Genomic DNA, 18,993 nt, shown 5'->3' with positions numbered 1-18,993 from the left:
TCTTTGACATTAAAAGCTACCAGACTGTTACATTTTTACGGAAGAGAAAAGTTAATGAACTTCAGAATTTCTCTTGCGGGGAATCTGAGTACTTATTTTACTTTCATCAGAGTCCAAATGAGAGCATACATTTTCCTCTGTTTGATGTGCTGGGCAAGATCTGGTAAGATACTTCTGGACAATTTGACTTATCTTAAAATTCATGTCTAAAGATCTGTATTTTAGAATAAAACCAGAATGAGGACGGATACTGGATAATTTCACTTATACGTGGGATTTAAGAAGTACAGCAAGGAAAAATGCAGGGTGAAACATTATTTAATCATAGTCATTTTCAGCAGTTCTAAGGACTGAAAAGGGGAAGCACGGGAGAGTTTTTTGCTTGCTTTTATGAGGTTGAGGGTCTAGCACCCTTTGATAGAGAGTTATTACATTAATAATGGAACTAGTGTGCTGACACCTATTAAGGGGGAGGTAGGAAATTGTTTCTCTGTGACAACAGTAGTCTTATAAAACCTTTCCTCAATAAAAATACACGAATAATAAAGTCACACTATGACACTGGAGCATAAGAAAATACACAAAGGTTTGAGTGCAAATATATAAATAAATTAGATTGCTGTGGGTATAATTATGAATGTGTGTATTAGTGTACATGTGTGCTTAGAATGTGCTGATTCTCTATTTTATTTAATCTCAAGATAATGACCAACTAGAAAAGCTTTTAGGAGAAACGGCAACTAGATGACTGAAATATCAGAATATTCGAATGAGCTGACTATAGTGAAATTGATCTTGCTTTCATTTCAGTTGTTCAAATAGCCTTACTTTTGAGGATATTTCTTCCATAGGCAAATTATAAAAAGAAAACATACATACACTGTGTGCTTTTTTTCCCCCCCTGTGATGCTAAAGCATAAGAAAAATCTAGACTGGTTTATGGTAAAGTAGAATTTATCTGCCTCCTTTATTGTTTCATAGTAATACAATTTACTAATTTTAGTAATATCATTTGGTATTTTGTGGTAAGACTACTTGTTCTACTTCATGACAATATAAAAAATAACTAAGTTAAAATTCACAGTAAATAGGTTGTTGTGGGAATTTTGCAAAGGCCTATCATTATCTTTGAAATTTAAAAAATTATTAATCATATACTTGAATAATTTTAAAATGTTACCTAGAAAATCAAATTGTTTATTGTTGATTTTTTCTTGGATTTTGAAGGGAAATCATAAATTCTGGAAGTGTTTGAGTTTTTTACATTCAAATACAGAAAATAACTATGAGTCATCATCTATACTTTGGATATTTTTGATAACTATTTTATGTTTTATGTAAAGCTGATACTTTAATTAAAAAGTGAGATAATTATGGAGTCTATGTCTCTAACCCTTGCTTCATATTATAGTCCATAGCCTTTTTAAAATTTAGTTTATGCTATGAAATTAATTGGCAGACTTTCTGGGATAGTGGTATTGATTCTTAGGCAGTTGCTCCAAATTTTATTGGGAAAGCTCATATATAACTACTAAGCATGTTCTTATTTATATAGACTAAAACTCTTACGCTGTCTCTCATTTTCCTTGAGTTCCCACCTAACAAGCACATTTTATTACATTTCAGGGGACTTTTCAGGGGTATAAATAAATACATTTTACTGGTGGGCTAGGCTATTGGGTCGTTAGAAAAATCATGATTCTTTTTTGCATAGAAAAAACATGTCATAACTTTTCCAACAACCTAATATGGGCCAATATATTTATATGCTTAGGTATTTAGGTTTATGCGTACATATTTTTAGTGGGGCTTCTGATTCATGGCAACATTTTATTATTCGAGGTTCATGTGGTGTCTGCTGCAGCTATTCACTTCTTCCAACATAGAATAAAGCTGTGGACAATTCATTAACAAACCTGTGCGGCTGTTGAATAAAAATACCATTTTGAGCATAGAACTTTAAAGTTATTGTGATTTTTACATGTCACAAAACATTACTATTTTTTGATAATAATTTTCTTAGATTGCCAGCCAAATTTGGTGCACAGGTCAGTTTTCCCAAGTCCTGTGTGTTATTGACCTGGGACAATGTTAAAGGTACATTCATCCATCTTTGTAATTTAACAATTGAAGGCAATAGAATTAAAAAAAAAGAGTCATTTTCTTCTTTTTCTTTCTTCTTTCTTTCTTCTTCTTCTTTTTTTTTTTTTTTTGCCTCCAGGGTTATTGCTGGGGCTCAGTGCCTGCACTATGAATCCACTGCTCCTGAAGTTTACCATTGTTGCCATTTTGTGGCTCTTGTTATTTTTATTGTTGTCATTGCTGTCATTGTAGTTGGACAGGGCAGAGAGTAATTGAGAAAGGAGGGGAAGACAGAGTGAGGGAAAGAAAGATAGACACCTGCAGACCTGCTAATACTCCCCACTGCTTGGGAGGTGACCCCTCTGCAGGTGGGGAGTGGGGGGCTCAAACCAGGATCCTTAAACTGGTCCTTGCTCTTGGCGCCATGTGTGCTTACCACATGCGCTTAATAAACCTTCCAGCCCCCGGAGTCATTTTTTCCTAAGGGAAAGAAGTTACAATACATGACCCAAACACCTGGAAATCACTAAAATGCAAATTTGTATCCATAGATTAAAGGTAAAACCCAATATTTTTCAGTTTTAATAAATTCTTAGATGGCGCCCATGGAATAAGGACCACACTTGGAATAATATCAGTGTGATAATTTGTAGAACCCTGATTAGTAGGGATGTTGAGCCCACTGCCTCAGCAAATCAATTACTGCTTTCCTCTAAACCACATAAAAATATTTCTGATGTGACTAGTAGCTTATTTCTATCAGTAAATCAGATAACTGCCAAATTAAAAAAAAAACCTCATTTTTATCATTTTCTGTTAAACAAAGTTAAGATGAAAGAATTTGGGATTTGCAGTTGTTACAGAAAAACAGAAAAACTTAAGATTTTGTGAGTTGATGAAAGAATCAGACTGAGTACTAGACCCTAGAGGGAAGTGAAATCTAGAGCAATCAGAAACTGCTGAGAGACTTGATTAAAGACTTGCATACCTGGTGCTCTGGAGTCTCCAGGTTCCATCCCTTGTAGCACCATAAGGAAGAACTTATTAGTGGTCAGAAAAAAAAAAAAAAAAGATTGGGTTCTTGGATTGAGATGTTACACATCATATATATAGTGGGGTTACAGTATGCATTTTTAGTATGAGGGTTAAAAATGGATGTAGATATATTCAAGGGAAAACTGGGTACAGGTGTAATCAAGAAATTGCTGGCATAGTTCAGAGACCAACCCGGATGGTAAGTCAGGCACGAGAACAATAGAACGGTTAAAAATTAGCCAGGCCCAGAGTGGGAATAATACTAACTTTCCGCTTCTGTAAACTCTGCTGCTTTCAGTAAGGTAGGATGTTTGTTTCTGGGAAAACAAGATGTTTTTGTACTGAGATGTGGTGCAAGCCTAAAAGGCCCCCAGTCATTAGATTTCAGGTAAATGAGTCAAGTCCCGCAACCGGTGAAAAATATTGTATGTAAGCAATGCTGGCGTATGCTGCCAAAAGTATAAAAAAGATGCTTGTGACTGCTTAGGCATTCAGTCCTTGGGTAGCTTCTGTGTGAGTTTTCCCTGGACTGGACCCTCAGCCGAGAAGGTTTAAATAAAATTCATACTCACCCACCTGACTTGGTGTGGAGTATTGTGATTTCTCTGTGGAGAATTCTATACCATTACATTAGGGATATTAAAAAGTAAAATGAACCAGACAAAATGTCCCCTATAAGAGGCGTCGGGACAAAGGATCCCTCCTGCACTGCTGGTGGGAATGTAAATTGGTCCAACCCCTATGGAGAGAAGTCTGGAGAACTCAGAAAGCTAGAAATGGACCTACCCTATGATCCTGCAATTCCTCTTCTGGGGATATAACCCAACGAACCAAACACAAGCATCCAAAAAGATCTGTGTACACCTATGTTCATAGCAGCAAAATTTGTAATAGCCAAAACCTGAAAGAAATCCAGGTGTCCAACAACAGACGAGTAGCTGAGCTAGTTGTGGTCTATATACACAATGGAATACTACTCAGCTATTAAAAATGGTGAAGTCATCTTTACCCCATCCTGGATGAAGCTTGAAGGAATCACGTTAAGTGAGATAAGTCAGAAACAGAAGGATGAATATGGGATGATCTCACTCACAGGCAGAAGTTGAAAAAACAAGATCAGAAGGGAAAACACAAAGCAGAACTTGGACTGGAGTTGGTGTATTGTGCCAAAGTAAAAAATTCTGGAGTGGGTCTGGGAGAGGGTTCAGGTCCTGGAACATGATGGCAGAGGAGGACCTAGTGGGGGGTTGAATTGTTATGTGGAAAACTGGGAAATGTTATGCATGCACAAACTATTATATTTTACTGTTGACTGTAAACCATTAATCCTCCAATAAATAAATTTAAAAAAATCACTATATTGGTTATTAAGGACAAAAAAATGTCTCTTATATTGGCATTTTCTAGGGTATCTTTTTTTTCCATCTATATTGTTCACTTAATCTTCTGGGAAATGGAAGTTAGCACTTAAATACTTTGTGAGTCTTAATAGTTGATAAATTTCCTGCCTCAGGTCATTGTGGTCTTGCTTATTCAGAATTAGGACGTTTGGTGTGTGACCTCTTCACAAACTTGTGTCAGTTAATTTCTAGTCTTTAACCCACACATATGATGATGTATTTCTTTGATAACTCAATGTCCCTTTAACACAAGACAATCCAAAGACCCGAGTTCAAATCATGGTGGTCTGTTTCTCCAGGCAAGTCAGATAACCACCCTGAATTTGTTTCCTCGCATTTAAATGAAAGTGAGAGATACAATACAGTCACACTGTTTTGTGAAATGCAAAGCCAACAGCGTACAGAATTTTGTCTGTTGATAAGGCAATGTAAATTAGAATAATCCTTTGTTTTCTCTCCTGCATTATCTTTGCAGTTCTTTCAGAATTTCTAGGCATAGGGCTTCATGTGTGACATACACAATTCTGCATCAGATTCCTCTGCACAATGCCTTTAAAAATGCAGTTTGAACAAACTTCACCAATCATTGCCTACATCTTCTTTTAGATTCCCCATGCATGGGAATTTCTGTTCAAAAGACATATGAGAGAGCTATTTTGCTTGTATAATGTCTGGGCATAGGGAACCAGCCCCTCACCTCAATTCCATAAATTCTCCTTGAGTTAAGTGAGTAACAAAAATGCCATTAGACATTTTAGTAAAGGGGAAAGCACTTGACCACTGTCCACAGGGAAGCTATAACATTTGGTTGGCTAAGTTCTCTTCTTTAACTAGGGGAAGGGCCAAAGGACTAAGCTAACAATGTGAACAATTCCCCAGTCTCTAGACTTCAGTGCTCTTAGGACAGAATAATTGGCATGTTATGTGACAACTTGAAAACTTCCATTTTTCCACATTTTTATTGGAGATTGAATGATGACTTGTACAGTTATGAGATTACACAGGGCACCTGACCCTCCCCACCTCTCATCTGTCATTTATTTATGAAGTAATGATTGATCATGCCTTAATTGTCAATTCATGTGACTCTGTCTTCTGTATTCCAAAAAACAAGAGGAACTGTCTAGTAGTTGTGAACACTTCAATTTGAACCACTTTTATGTTCTCAGGTTTGGGCACCATTGGCAATGTTCACCATCTTTGTTCCCATTTTTCTCTGAGTTACTGTTTTGGGGGTTAGCGGTGTACAGTATAGTACAGTATAGAAATAGTCGAGAACACTCTCGCCTGCAACTTATGTCCTTTTTCACTGTGATGAACCAAGGCCCTCTCAGTAAGGTTCATTTCAACTCTTTCCCAATTATTTGCACAGCTGAGAATACTGATGATCATGTTTTTTATATGATATGTTGTGTATTTTCTTTTTCTTAATTTTTAAAATTTTTTATATTTATTTATTTTCCCTTTGGTTGCCCTTATTGTTTTATTGTTGTTGTCATTGATGCCATTATTGGATAGGACAGAGAGAAATTGAGAGAGGAGAGGAGGACAGAGAGGAGGAGAGAAAGACAGACCCCTGCAGATCTGCTTCACTGCCGCCTGTGAAGTGACTCCCCTGCAGGTGGGGATCCGGGGGCTCGAACCAGGATCCTTATGCCGGTCCTTGTGCTTTGTGCCACCTACGCTTAACCCAGTGAGCTACTGCCCGACTCCCTAGTTGTGTATTTTCTAAATGTGCTTTTACTGATGCACATTAATTCTATTTTCACCTTTAATTTTGTTTTCTGCTACTAGCCTTCAAAGATTTTCAAGCTTTGCCTACAGCTATTTATTTTAACCAGCTTGTTAGACATACTAACTTGTCTTTGTATGAATAGTGTCAAGCAGATGAATGGTTTTATACATGAAATAAAACTAAAAAAGGTATATTCCTTTTTAAAATTAGTGATTTAATATTGATTCACAAAATTATAAGCTCCACACCTTTCTCACCACCAGAGGTCTGTGTCCTCATTTCCTCCATTGGAAACTGCAGTGGTTCTCCCAAGGTCACAGATAGGGGCTGACTAGTATTTTTCTATAACTGTCTGTATTTATGTATTTATGTATATTCACCCCTATTTTTCCTATGACCCTGCCTCCTCTTCCTTTCAAAGTTACACTACTTCTGAGTGTCTTTTTGTTTATTTGTTTTTTCCCCCTCTTCTCTGTTTGGGTCCTGATGAAATTAGAGTTCAGTTATAAGAACCACACTCTCTCACATATGATGGTCTGGAGTAAACTAGCTCAAGTGAATAAAGGATTTGTTATCTTAATGTCATTAAAAAAAATGCTTCCACTCCTAAGTTTCATTCATTGCACTTGTTTAAAGTATTGTTTTAGAAGGCAAATCTGAAGCCATCAATGTTTAAATCTTCTCTTTTTAACCCTGAATTTTTGTCTTGTTATTTCAGCAGATTTTTCTCTTTCATCAAAAGCTACACCAGTGTCCAGGAACCTTCTTGGTGAGTCTAATTAACCAAATACCATCATCTAGATTGTGGTAAGTTTTCCAGTTTGCAAAGCTAGGATGAAAATATTTCCTTAATTCTTGTAACTACTAATGCTCCCCCACCTCAAGCAACACTGATGATTTTTCATTTAAATCACTTGTCTGTCCCATAGTTGTTTCCTTTTATAATTTTAATATCATCATTTACTTGTGCTGTATTGTGACCTACCTGTTTGTTTTGGCATCTATAGTGAATATTTCATTTTACAATTATATTTCTTTTAGAATGAGGAAAACTAATTTCAGATAACCACATTCTCTACTTCAACCGACTTATCTCTTAAAGGATTTCTGGTTTTGTTTCTGTGCCGTGAGATCCTTGCACTGAAGGAGTGTGTTGTAGTTTCCTACTATTAACTATGTGTGAGAATAATTAGAGTGTCCCGTTGGCTGTTTTGAGAAATTTCTTTTCTGTATTTTCACTGGGTAGATTCTTCTGACTTACTCGTTCTAGAACCAGGTACAATGTGCCTTGAGTTAAAGTGAAACAGCAGTTTGGGTGCGTTTAAGTACCTAAGCTTCCCAGAGCCCAGCTCAGAGGCGCACACAACACACAGCACACGTCCCTTTCACCCTGTGTGCTGTGAAGGACCGTAATGAACTGAAGTTCAAGCTCTTCATCATCTTCTCCTCTGGATTTCCTAGTACTTGGAATACTTAAACTGTGACATTCAAACTTGCCAAAGCATCGATGACCCTAGGCATTAAACAGGTCATTGCGGTCTTTATTTTTTCTTCTTCTAAATCATTGTGACATGGAACCATCCGTTCCACCCTGGTTCCATGGCTGCCAGTTCTTAGCAACATCGCCCCGCCAGATATTCGTCGGGATGCGGCATCATCTAAGTTCATTTCCCACGTCTACGCTCGACCGGACCTGCCAATATACGCGGAGATCTTCGCCCACCCTGTCCAACGCTTGACGTCTCGTCACCCAATTTGGTCCCCTACGCCTACACTGAACTTCTCTGTTCCAGTCTCTTGGAAACAGAGCTGGCAGTCAGCCGAGGTCAAGAACAAACACCTCATCACAGACCCCTGCGAGCATCAACCCGGCTTTGACCTGGCACGTTATGATCGGGCCCTCCTCCATCGCTATCGAACAGGCCATGGCCGGTGCGCCGCTATATTCCATCGCTGGGGAGCCAGAGACGACCCGAACTGCCCCTGCGGCTCCAGACAGACTCTGACCCACATAGTCAACGACTGCCACCTCTCCAGATTCAAAGGAGGTCTCGAAACTTTACATCAGGCTCAACCTGACGCTGTTGACTGGCTACGGAAGAAGGGCAAACGCTAGAAGAAGAAGAAGAATTGTGACATCACATACAACACTTTCTGATCTCCATCACTGTAATGATAGTATTATGGATTGATCATATATTTATGCCATACATCATAGTTTCATATATATGCAGTATATTATGCTTATTTATAAATATCTATCTTTACACAGTATATGGCACATGCTGTATAAAAACATAAATTTTACTTAATCACCCCATTAATCCTGGGCATGTAGATCCCTTGTTTGCCAGTGTTAAAATACTATGCGTGCATTCCTTTTTATGTTGGCACTACTTTCTTATGATCAAATTCTGGAAGTAGAATACTTAGACATTGCATACTAACAGTTTTTAATTGCAAAAAAATCATTTACTGACTTCACAAGAGAGTGAAGGCAAGTCTAGAACGAACTGTCTTCTCCCTACAGAGTCACCTTGTCAGCACATGAAATCAGTATACATTTTGATGAATTAGTTTCCAGAGTATTCTTACCAAGTCGACATTTCTGAAGCAATAGAAACATGCAGTCCCATTAAAATCTGCTTAAAGATGACATGCTCATGTTGAAAGCAACACACAATTCTGAAGAAATCTATAAACAATAAAAAGTAGTCATTTGCTTAGCAGCGACAATTGCATATTTTTTTTAGCAACAGAGACAGAGAGTAGCAAAGGGAAAAAGTGGAAGGGGCCACAGATCCAACCTTTATTCAGTGCGGTGGGTGCCAGGCCTGAACCTGGTTGCACACAGGACAAAACAAAGCACTATCCTAGGAAATTATTTCTCTGGCCCCAGTATTTTTTTCAAAAAATATTTTTTTATTTTACCCAACTTTAGATAGATACAGAGAGAAATTGAGAGGGAAAGGAGAAGTAGAGAGAGAGAGAGAGAGAAAGAGAAAGAGAGACACTTGTGGCACTGCTTCAGTGCTTATGAAGTTTCAACCTCCTGCAGGTGAGGAACCTGGGCCTTGAACCTGGGTCCTTGCACATTGTAACATGTCCACTGTACTGGGTGCATGACTGCTAGGACCCCCTACTACTTTTGATTCAGCATAGTTATTCTGCCCTACATCCCTAACAATGAATGTGCGGCTGGGTAGGCAGATAGGTAATATATAGAGATGGATAGTATGGCTGAAGACAGTATTTTAAGGTAATCAACCATATGAGAGGTGTACAACAGGTCTTGCAAGCATGATCCAGTTCCCAGGTGCACATTAATAAATCTTTAAAATAAAAAAACCAAACTTGCTAAAACTTTTGTGACTGTATTTAGCCCCGGTGATTATCTTTAATAAAATTCTTAATTTTATGAATGTTGAAGGAAAGAGAGAGACACCTGCTTCACTGCTAGTAAAGCTTTCTCCCCTGAAGGTGGGGGTCAGTGAGAACTCAAACTGGGTCCTTGCACACTTGTCCTCTTCACCAGGTCCGCCCCCAGAAGATGATACCTTAGTGCTTGAATTTCTATTGATTTGACCACTGGTCAGGTGAGATATATTTTTTTCTAATCATTTGTATTCATGTATGACTATCTGCATTTCTTTAAGTTTGTAATCAATTTACCCACTTTTCTTGATGTTAATAACACTTTTCTATTAGCAATGCCAGTTATTTTAGTAATGCATTACTACTTTGTACAGATAAAAGAGTTTTTAATTTTTAATCAGTTCTATTTCTAGTTTTATTATTTCACATTCAAAGAGTCTTTTCTATATATCCAAAGACTTACCTTCAGTGTTATATTTGCTCAGAAAATTATGTTGACACGATAAGGAATCGAAATCTTTTCCATCCTCCAAGTTTAATTCTGATCTTTACAATACTAGAGGAATTGAATCAAATATTATTCCAGTATTCAACTTGACAGTCTTTTTTTTTTTCCTTTTCTTTATTTGAAGAAAAAAAGGCGAGTAATAGACCATGCCTTGAATTCTCTCAACTCAGTGTAAAGGATTCCTTCAAAGATTTGTTTAACCCCCGGATAGAGATGTTTCTGATGCTGTACACAAGAAAGAACCTCAACTGTGCTGAATCACTGCTTGAACAGAATAGCTCACTTAACATGAATTTCGATATAAATAAGAAGACAGTTTGGCTTATTCACGGATACAGGCCAATGGGCTCCACTCCTTCTTGGCTAAAGAATTTTTTAAGGATTTTGTTGAATCAAGATGATATTAATATAATCGTAGTAGACTGGAACCGGGGAGCTACCACTCTTATTTATAACAGAGCAGTCAAAAACACGAAAAAAGTAGCTCTACTTCTGAGTAAGTGCATTCACAATCTTTTGGTAAGTCTGAGTTTTGTATATTATACACATAAAAATGTATGTCAGGTAACATACAGTGTGTGGTGCACTGCCAAAAAAATAGTAACATGTGTTTTTAATCCTCATAACCATTAGAATTACCTCTTTGATGATATATGTCGTTATCTTTTTACCTGGTTTAAATGGATAATTCTGTCTCTTATATAAGAAGTTTTATTTTGACTTCTAAAAGTCAGGTTTACTTGTATGCTCTTTAAAAATTTATCTTTTACAGGCTTAATGTTGCTGGATGTTGTTAAGGGTGTACTTTCACACGTTTGTGTTTTATGACTCACTATACTTCTTAAAATTGGGGGTGGGTATCTTCTGCAGACACCTATCATGGGAAGATGAAAAATGATGCATGAGCACCAAACTGTGAAGCACTACCCCTGGTAAAATTGAAACAAACAAACAAAAAAAACACAGCACCCATCACCTGAGACCTGGTACCAGCATTAAAAAAAAAAAAATCTCCTGTTTCTGCTACGTTCTACCTCCATTTTTTTCTGATATCATTATGGTTTTCACCTCCTTTAAGAGTTATTTTAGGTTGTTTTTTTTGTCACCATTTCATCTGCTTTAGTGATTTATCTCCTACACAAGAAACTATCTGACAATGATCTTTCACGCCCTACTTATTTTACCTGACAAAATCACCTTGAGTTGCATTGATTTTTATTCCCACAGCATAAATTTCTATTTTATTTTCAGAGAAGTATTTTATGGAACATTTAATTAAGTATATATTGAGAATATCTAATGCACACACCACACACACACACACCACACACACACAAACACACACATATATATTCAGTCCCATTTCTAGTTTGTTTACTTCTCGTGAAGCGTCCTCTTTATATGGTCAGTATATTATATTGAGCGTATATTCCATCTCCTTCCTTCCTTCCTCCCCCCCCCACCCCTTTTTCTTCTTTTCTTTCTATTGCTGGGAATTCACTAGTGACACTAGGCAGACGTTATCAGAGAGAAAGAAATCAAGGGGGAAATAGACTATAGCACTGTAACTTATTTCTCCAGTGGAGGTGAGGCAGATCCCGGCCAGGGTACCTGACACAGCAAGCACTTAGCTAAGTGAACTGTTTGGGACCCACCCGCAGTTTCTTTATCCTGTCATTTGGGAGTGAGATTTAGGTTGATTTCACATTTTGACTATGGCAAATAATTCTACCATCAACAGAGTGCATATGTTCTTGATATTTGGATAAATGCTAGAAGAGGTGTTGTGATACACGACGTTTCTACATCTATTTTTAAAAGTAATACCCATCCCATTTTCCGGAGACTCTGCCAGTTTTCATTTCTTTCAACAGTGTATCAGATTTCTTCTTTCTCTGTACTCTCCCTAGTATCTTTTTAAAAAATATTCTATTTATTTATTGGATAAAGACAGAGAAATCAAGACGGATAAGGAAGATAGCAAGGGAGAAAGACGGAGAGACACCTGCAGACCTGCTTCACCAGTTGTGAAGCTCCCCGCCCCCTCGCAGGTGAGGACTGGGGGCTTGAACTGTAGTCCATGTGCACTTTCACACATGCAGTCAACCAAGTGTGCCACCGCCGGGCCCCTACTCCCCACCATCTTTATGAATTCCAAGCAAGCTGTTTTACGTAGGTTGTTCTCGCTGGTGTGGTGTGGTATCTCATCGTGGTTTTGCTTGGCATTCACCTAATAGTAAGTGACTCCACAGTCTCAGGCCTGAGTTTCTTGCATAGTCATTATTCTGTCTTCTCAGTCTCCAGGTTGGCTCCTAACCAACTAGTGCTTCTTGGATCTGTTCTGCGTAAGCAGTTCGTTTCATCAGCACCTCAGTTTAGTACAACAAAACTCAACGGTCCAATTAAATTCCAAGAATGTTTTCAAAGATATAGGATAATGAAATTTTAGATTCTGGTTTATTTAACTATGGAAGTATTATTTTATTTAAATTTAAGAGATTAATCAGCTAGTATTAAAGTTAATTACTACATAACATTACTTAATGAATGACAAAGGAATAATCATTAAATCAGCTGTCATTTTTTTTTTTTTACATCTTTAGCCCTAACCAAAATCTGCCTCTAGAAGAAGAAAATATCTGATTCTCTTGTTCTTGCTGGCAGTCCATATACTACATAGTCGATTTTTCCCCCCTTATAGCAGTGGTCTTTTCCCTAATGATCTTGCACCTTTGGGTGTGAGAAATATGAAAGTTAAAGAAATTTAGGAAAATGTATACGATTAAAGATGTTTCTACTAGTGCCTTTGCTTGCTAGGCTTCATATTAAGATGAAAAGTTCAGTAGTTCTAATACTTGGAGTAAAATTTCTTCATGTTTTAGGATATTACTCTAAAGAACTTTGTAGAAAATGGTTTCTATATTTGGAAAACACAAGTCTGCTTTCTCATGAACAAAGTAGAGATGTAAATTTTCTATGTCTTCCTACAAGTCAGTGGATGCATGACAGTATATTCAGGAATGGCATCTGCTTGCTGAGCTTGTGCGAGAAGAAATATGCCTTCATTTGAACTCTTCATGCCCCTCCCAGTCCCATCCCTGTTACTCTGAGAGACACTCAGAACTCAGCTTCAAAAGACTCGACTCCAGCATTGTTCAGCTACTGTTCTGGGAAAACTTATGTGTTTCATTTTATCATGTCTGAAGTGAGGGTTCATGTGTTTCTTCTTTCATAGAGTTTTTAACATGATGTGATCAGATAGAACAGAGAGGAAAATTAATTTCAATTTTGGAGGTGAACAGAGCAGGGCTTGAAATGGATATTTCCCCCTACTAGTAAGAAGTATACTATTTTGGGTTAAGTCTTTTTTGAGTCATTTGTTTAGCAACTAGTATGTGCCAATGACAGCTTCAGGCAGTAATTTGAAACTAAATAACTTATAGGGTTACTGTTAACATTAACTATGAGATCTTTAAAGTGCTTATCAAGGGAACAAACACAAATTAGGCACTGATCAAACTATGATTAAATAATTTTTGATGAACTAAATCAGTTTGTGTATAGTAGTCTATATACTGAAAAGATTAAAGTTTAAAAATTGTTAGGAAAGGTCTAGAGGAATTCTTCAAAACTAAAAGAAAACAAACCACTACAATTGTGGGGAAGCTGCACAAAGATATAGTTCTTTTGAAATTAAAACATCTATTACATGTCTCCCAGAAATAGATCAGATCAGAAAATGTAATGAATCTGAGAACACTGATCCATAAAATAGACGCTTTAAAAAAAATCTTATTTTTTCCCCTTTTGTTGCCCTTGATTATTGTTGTTGTTATTATTATTGTTGTTATTGCTGTCGTCGTCATTGGATGGGACAGAGAGAAATGGAGAGAGGAGGGGAAGACAGAGAGGGGGAGAGAAAGACAGACACCTGCAGACCTGCTTCACTGCTTATGAAGGGCCCCCCTGCAGATGGGGAGCCGGGGGCTGAAACTGGGATCCTTACTCCAGGCTCTTACACTTCACCCATGTGAGCTTAACCCACTGCGCCACCGCCTGGCTCCCAAAATACAAGTTTTTATATTATTAAGCTAATAAACAAACAAACAAACAAACAAATAAAAAAAACTAACATTGTATCTTCAATTGCAGAAGCATGGAGCCTCTCTTGATAATTTTCATTTCATAGGTGTGAGCCTAGGGGCTCATATTAGTGGATTTGTTGGAAAGCTATTTCAAGGTCAACTTGGAAGAATAACAGGTAAGATATTTTCGATGGAAGTGATTTTTAGTATAACTTTGAACAATGAAGATTCCTCTATTTAAAATTTAACATGAGATGCAGAAGAAAAATAATTCAATAGGTAAAATAATTAAATAATTGAAATTATATGCATTTATCTCTTTCTATATTCCATTTGCATGCAAGTCTTTGTTTTAGTGAGACTGTAAAGTCCTGTTTAGCCCTTAAGAGAGCTTACATTACCAGTATAGAAATGGAGAAATGTGAAGAAAAAGATAAGTCTGTGCAGTCTAATGTGAATTTTATGAACACAGTGTTATAATAACTCAGAGGAAACTTTAAATTTTAATATCTTCATCACTAAAAGTAAGACTCATTCATGCATTAACTAAGGACATAACTGTGCATTTTATTTTTACAAGTTTTAGTGTATTTCAATCCATTTACAAATTCTTGAATGACAGAAGAGAGAAATAGTAGTTGCATTCAAGCTTGGGGGTTTCTGGATCCCATCTCATCTCATAGTTTCATAAATAGGTTAACCCATCCAAAAGGTCTGTGACTAGATAATGCTGCTATGAACTTTGAAGCTTCCCTGTAAGAATAGTGGCAATTTTAGAACTAGCATGATAAACGCCTCTTTTTTACACTAATTTATTGAGAGCTTAGTGGTTTATAGTATAGTTGTTGGCACATGGGCACAATATCTCATCTCCCTGTGAAAGGTGTCTGCAAAATACTCCTTTTTAAAGATGACTGTTTTGGGTCCAGGTGAACCTAGTTAAGCACCCACCCATAGTACTATTAAGCACAAGAACCAGAATAATGATCTGGATTTGAGCCTCCTGCTCCCCACCTGCAAGGAGGACGCTTCATAAGAGGTGAAGCAGGTCTGCAGGTGTCTATCTTCCTCTCTCCCCTTCTACCTCCCACTCCTCTCTCAAATTCTCTCTGTCCTGTTCAATAAAATGGGGAAAATGGCCTCCAGGAGCAATGGATGAGTGCGGGCACAGAATCCCAGCAATAATCCTGGAGAGAAAAACAGTCATTGAGCTTTTTACTTTAAGTACAGTTTTCAATAAATTACATGAAATATGCACCAAATTTTTATGACCTAGTTTTTGTGTCCTATGATGTTGTCTAACTACAGGCTGAGTTAATTGTTCCGAAGCCATTTAAGGTCGATTAAGTTTGGTGTATTGCACCAAAGTAAAGGACTCTGGTGGGAGGGGGGTGTGTTCTGGAACTGATGGTGGAGGTTAGAATGGAAAACTGAGAAATGTTACACATGTACAAACCATTTTAACTGTTGACTGTAAACCATTACCCCCCCATAAAGGAAAGAAAGTCGATGTTTATGCATGAAAAAGAAGAATCACATCTTGAATTCTCATGAATTTTTTAGCATACCTACATTTTATAGCATACCAGAACGTACTGCTTTTATTCCTGACACCCCCTCTCTCCTAAATGGCATATCAGTTCAAATAAATATGAATCTTTTTTTCCCCCCAAAAAAAATCAATCTAAGCTATTGTTTGTTAATTTAATTGTGTTCAATGAAGTTCTGACTTACGATATTTGATATTTTTGATTTAGGGTAGGTTTGCCCAGAGTTAATTTAAGGTGAGGAATTATAGTACTTGCCATGCATCCAATTTTAATTACTATTTACTTGTTTTGTATATTTGAGAGAGAGAGATAGAAAAAAAAAAAGAGAAACACAGGAGGAGAGAGAGTAGTGTTGCCAAGGAGTGAATCTAGACCGACAGGCAAGAACTGGGCTCGAATGCTGACTTATCTCCTTGGTCCTTAATTTCACTTATTGTGTATTACAATGTTAGACATGTTTAAGGTAAAAGTATAGCCTTTTATACTTATAGTGTAATAATAAAGGAGATAATCTTGTAGGTATATTAGTAGAATTTGATTAATAGATTAATAATTCCTCTTTAAATTTCAGGTCTTGACCCTGCTGGGCCAAAATTTTCTGGAAAACCATCTATGGACAGATTAGATTACACCGATGCAAAGTTTGTGGATATCATTCATTCTGATGTCAATGGTAATGGTGTTACTGGAAATAAGAAGTGAATTTTTAATTGATATAAAAACATATTAACAATTGAAAGAAGTCACATATTAAAATGAGATATAAGCATAAATAGTATTTATTTAAAAAAATGGAAAATTTACACTAGAACATTCCAGGGAGGAGGCATTCGTAGAAGGGAAAAGTAGCAAAGAAATAAATGATGTTAGTAAGAAAAAGATAGTTGTTTTGAGAGAGGAGCTGGGTATTGCTAAGTGCCTACTGGAGGCTTGTAAGATATTTCTTGACAAGATTGTGGCAGTGACTGTTGGTGAAATAATAATTAATAATTAGTAATTAAAGCTTTATGCTTTATATTCTTTTTTCACATGTATATATTAGAGTTAACAATAAAAAGTTTATCAAATAGCACCGTCTGCCCACACTTTCTGAAACCAAAGGGATGAGCTGCCCAGCCCCTTCCGTCTGCTAGAAGGTCAGTGTCACACCTCAATCAAGGGCTGCTTGCAAGTAAAAAATAGCTTTGTCTTCCCTCTGTTCTTAAGAAATCTTCCTGTGGGGGCCCAGTGGTAGCGCAGCAGATGAAATGCACATGGCAGGAAGCGCAGGGACCAGCGGAAGGATCTCAGTTGGATACCCCAGCTCTCCACCTGCAGGGGAGTCACTTCACAGGTGGTGAAGCGGGTCTGCAGGTGTCTCTCTTTCTCTCCCCCTCTCTGTCTTCCCCGCCTCTCTCCATTTCTCTCTGTCCTATCCAACAACAACGACATGGGGAAAAGATACCCTCCAGATGCAGTGGATTTATGGTGCAGGCACTGAGCCCCAGTAAAAACCCTGGAGGTAAAAAAAAAAAAAAAAAGTCTTGAATTATTCTTCTTCAATGGCAGGTGGAGACAATGATAGTTCCAAATGTGAATCCCGTAGCCTTGGAACTCCATGTTGCAGTCATTCAGATATAAGCAAATGTTACAGTTCTTTAACGTTATTGGGGTTGGTATGTAGAAGACTCTGTTTATCTGTATATTCCATATGCTAAGCAGATAATGGAATGTGAAGAAAGGCTAGTATATCTGTCATCATGATCAAATCTCACAGATGCTTTTCTTTTCTTTTTAATTTTTTAAAAATATTTATTTATTGCCCTTGTTGTTTTATTGTTGTAGTTATTGTTGTTATTGATGTCATCGTTGTTGGATAGGACAAAGAGAAATGGAGAGAGGAGGGGAAGACAGAGAAGAGGAGAGAAAGACAGACATTTGCAGACCTGCTTCACCGCCTGTGAAGCGACTCCCCTGCAGGTGGGGAGCCGGGGGCTCGAACCGGGATCCTTCTGCCGGTCCTTCTGCTTAGCACCACCTGCACTTAACCCTCTGTGCTACCGCCTGACTCCCTCATTTTTAATTTTTTAAAGTGTTTTATTAGTGGTTTAATACTGATTTACAAAATTATAAGGTAACGGGCATATAATTCCACACAGTTTGCTCCACCAGACCTCTGTGTTCCCACTCCTTCCACTGGAAACTGCAATTGTTCTCCCAAGACCTCAGATATGGGTTGACTAATATATGTATATGTATTCTCCCTTTTTTTCTGTGGTTCTCCCTTCAATTCCTTTCTAAGTCACACCTACACTTATTGCTACTTCTGAGTGTCTTCCCCCCACCCCCTTTCTCTCTCAAGGTCCTGATAGAATTCCGTTTCTGAGCCCTCTGGTCATCTTCCCATGATATTTCTCCCCCTCTTGGAATATAGATCAAAATTCTTCTTTTTTTATTTTTAAAAATATTTATTTATTTATTGAATAGAAATAGCCAGAAATTGAGGGGAAGGAGGAGACACACAGAGAGAAACTGAGAGACACCTGCAGCACTGCTTCACCAGTTGTGAAACTCTGGCTGCCCCAAGGGCCAAAATTCTTTATGGGGTGCAGAAGATGGGCTTTTTGGCTCTTGTAATATCTGTTCCTCTGGATATAGATGTTGGCAGATTGATCCGTACCCCTAGCCTGTTTCTATCTTTCCCTGGTAGGGCTCTGGAGAGGTTCCTAGACACATTGGTGAGGTCCTCTGCCCTGGGATTTCATAGTAGCATCTGCACCTTGGTGACTGAAAGCTAAGAAGATATTAAAGCAGTACAAAATTTTGAATAAACCAAAAGGTAGGAATAGAGAAGACTGAAGTGGGAAGAAGCTAAAACATCTATCTTACATTGCTGTTAAAATTCGGAGGCTCCTGCTGGCCGGGCTAGCTTCACGGGTGGATAACAGAGACGACCAGAGACATACAGCTGGGCAGGGAAGCTGTATTTCTTTATTTAGGATCAATGATTTATAAACTAAGACAAACTAATCACCAAACAAAACTCTGCTGCCTCTTTCCCCCACGGCGGCACCAAGAACTCTCGAACTCTGGTACTCTGGAATTCTCTCTCGGGGTTCCTTGGGGCGGGGACAAGTGGCCCGCGAAACTAGCAGGACTGAACCAATTTTTTTGGCAGGGGGAGAGTTAGAACAACCCAATGTAAAGCATACAACAATTCCCCTTTTCTTTTTAACTAAATGAC

General features: G+C 37.8%; 1 protein-coding gene across 2 annotated transcripts in view; it reads left to right on the top strand.

Moving 5' to 3' along the window:
- Positions 1 to 18,993, top strand: part of LIPI (lipase I) — a 49,411-nt gene continuing 30,418 nt past the window's right edge. The window contains exons 1-5 of one of the 2 annotated variants that reach the window (XM_060172143.1): positions 1 to 163; positions 6,974 to 7,021; positions 10,260 to 10,654; positions 14,288 to 14,396; positions 16,342 to 16,443. In XM_060172143.1, the coding sequence (XP_060028126.1) occupies positions 55 to 163; positions 6,974 to 7,021; positions 10,260 to 10,654; positions 14,288 to 14,396; positions 16,342 to 16,443 (763 nt within the window). In that variant the 5' untranslated portion in view covers positions 1 to 54. Of the gene's footprint in view, positions 164 to 6,970; positions 7,022 to 10,259; positions 10,655 to 14,287; positions 14,397 to 16,341; positions 16,444 to 18,993 lie in introns of both variants that reach the window. The other variant, XM_060172142.1, reaches the window with a different exon arrangement.

The sequence above is a fragment of the Erinaceus europaeus genome, chromosome 14 (assembly GCF_950295315.1).
Source record: "Erinaceus europaeus chromosome 14, mEriEur2.1, whole genome shotgun sequence".
Taxonomy (NCBI): Eukaryota; Metazoa; Chordata; class Mammalia; order Eulipotyphla; family Erinaceidae; genus Erinaceus; species Erinaceus europaeus.
Note: the sequence above shows the minus strand (reverse complement) of the source record. Positions and strands in the feature narration are given on the sequence as shown.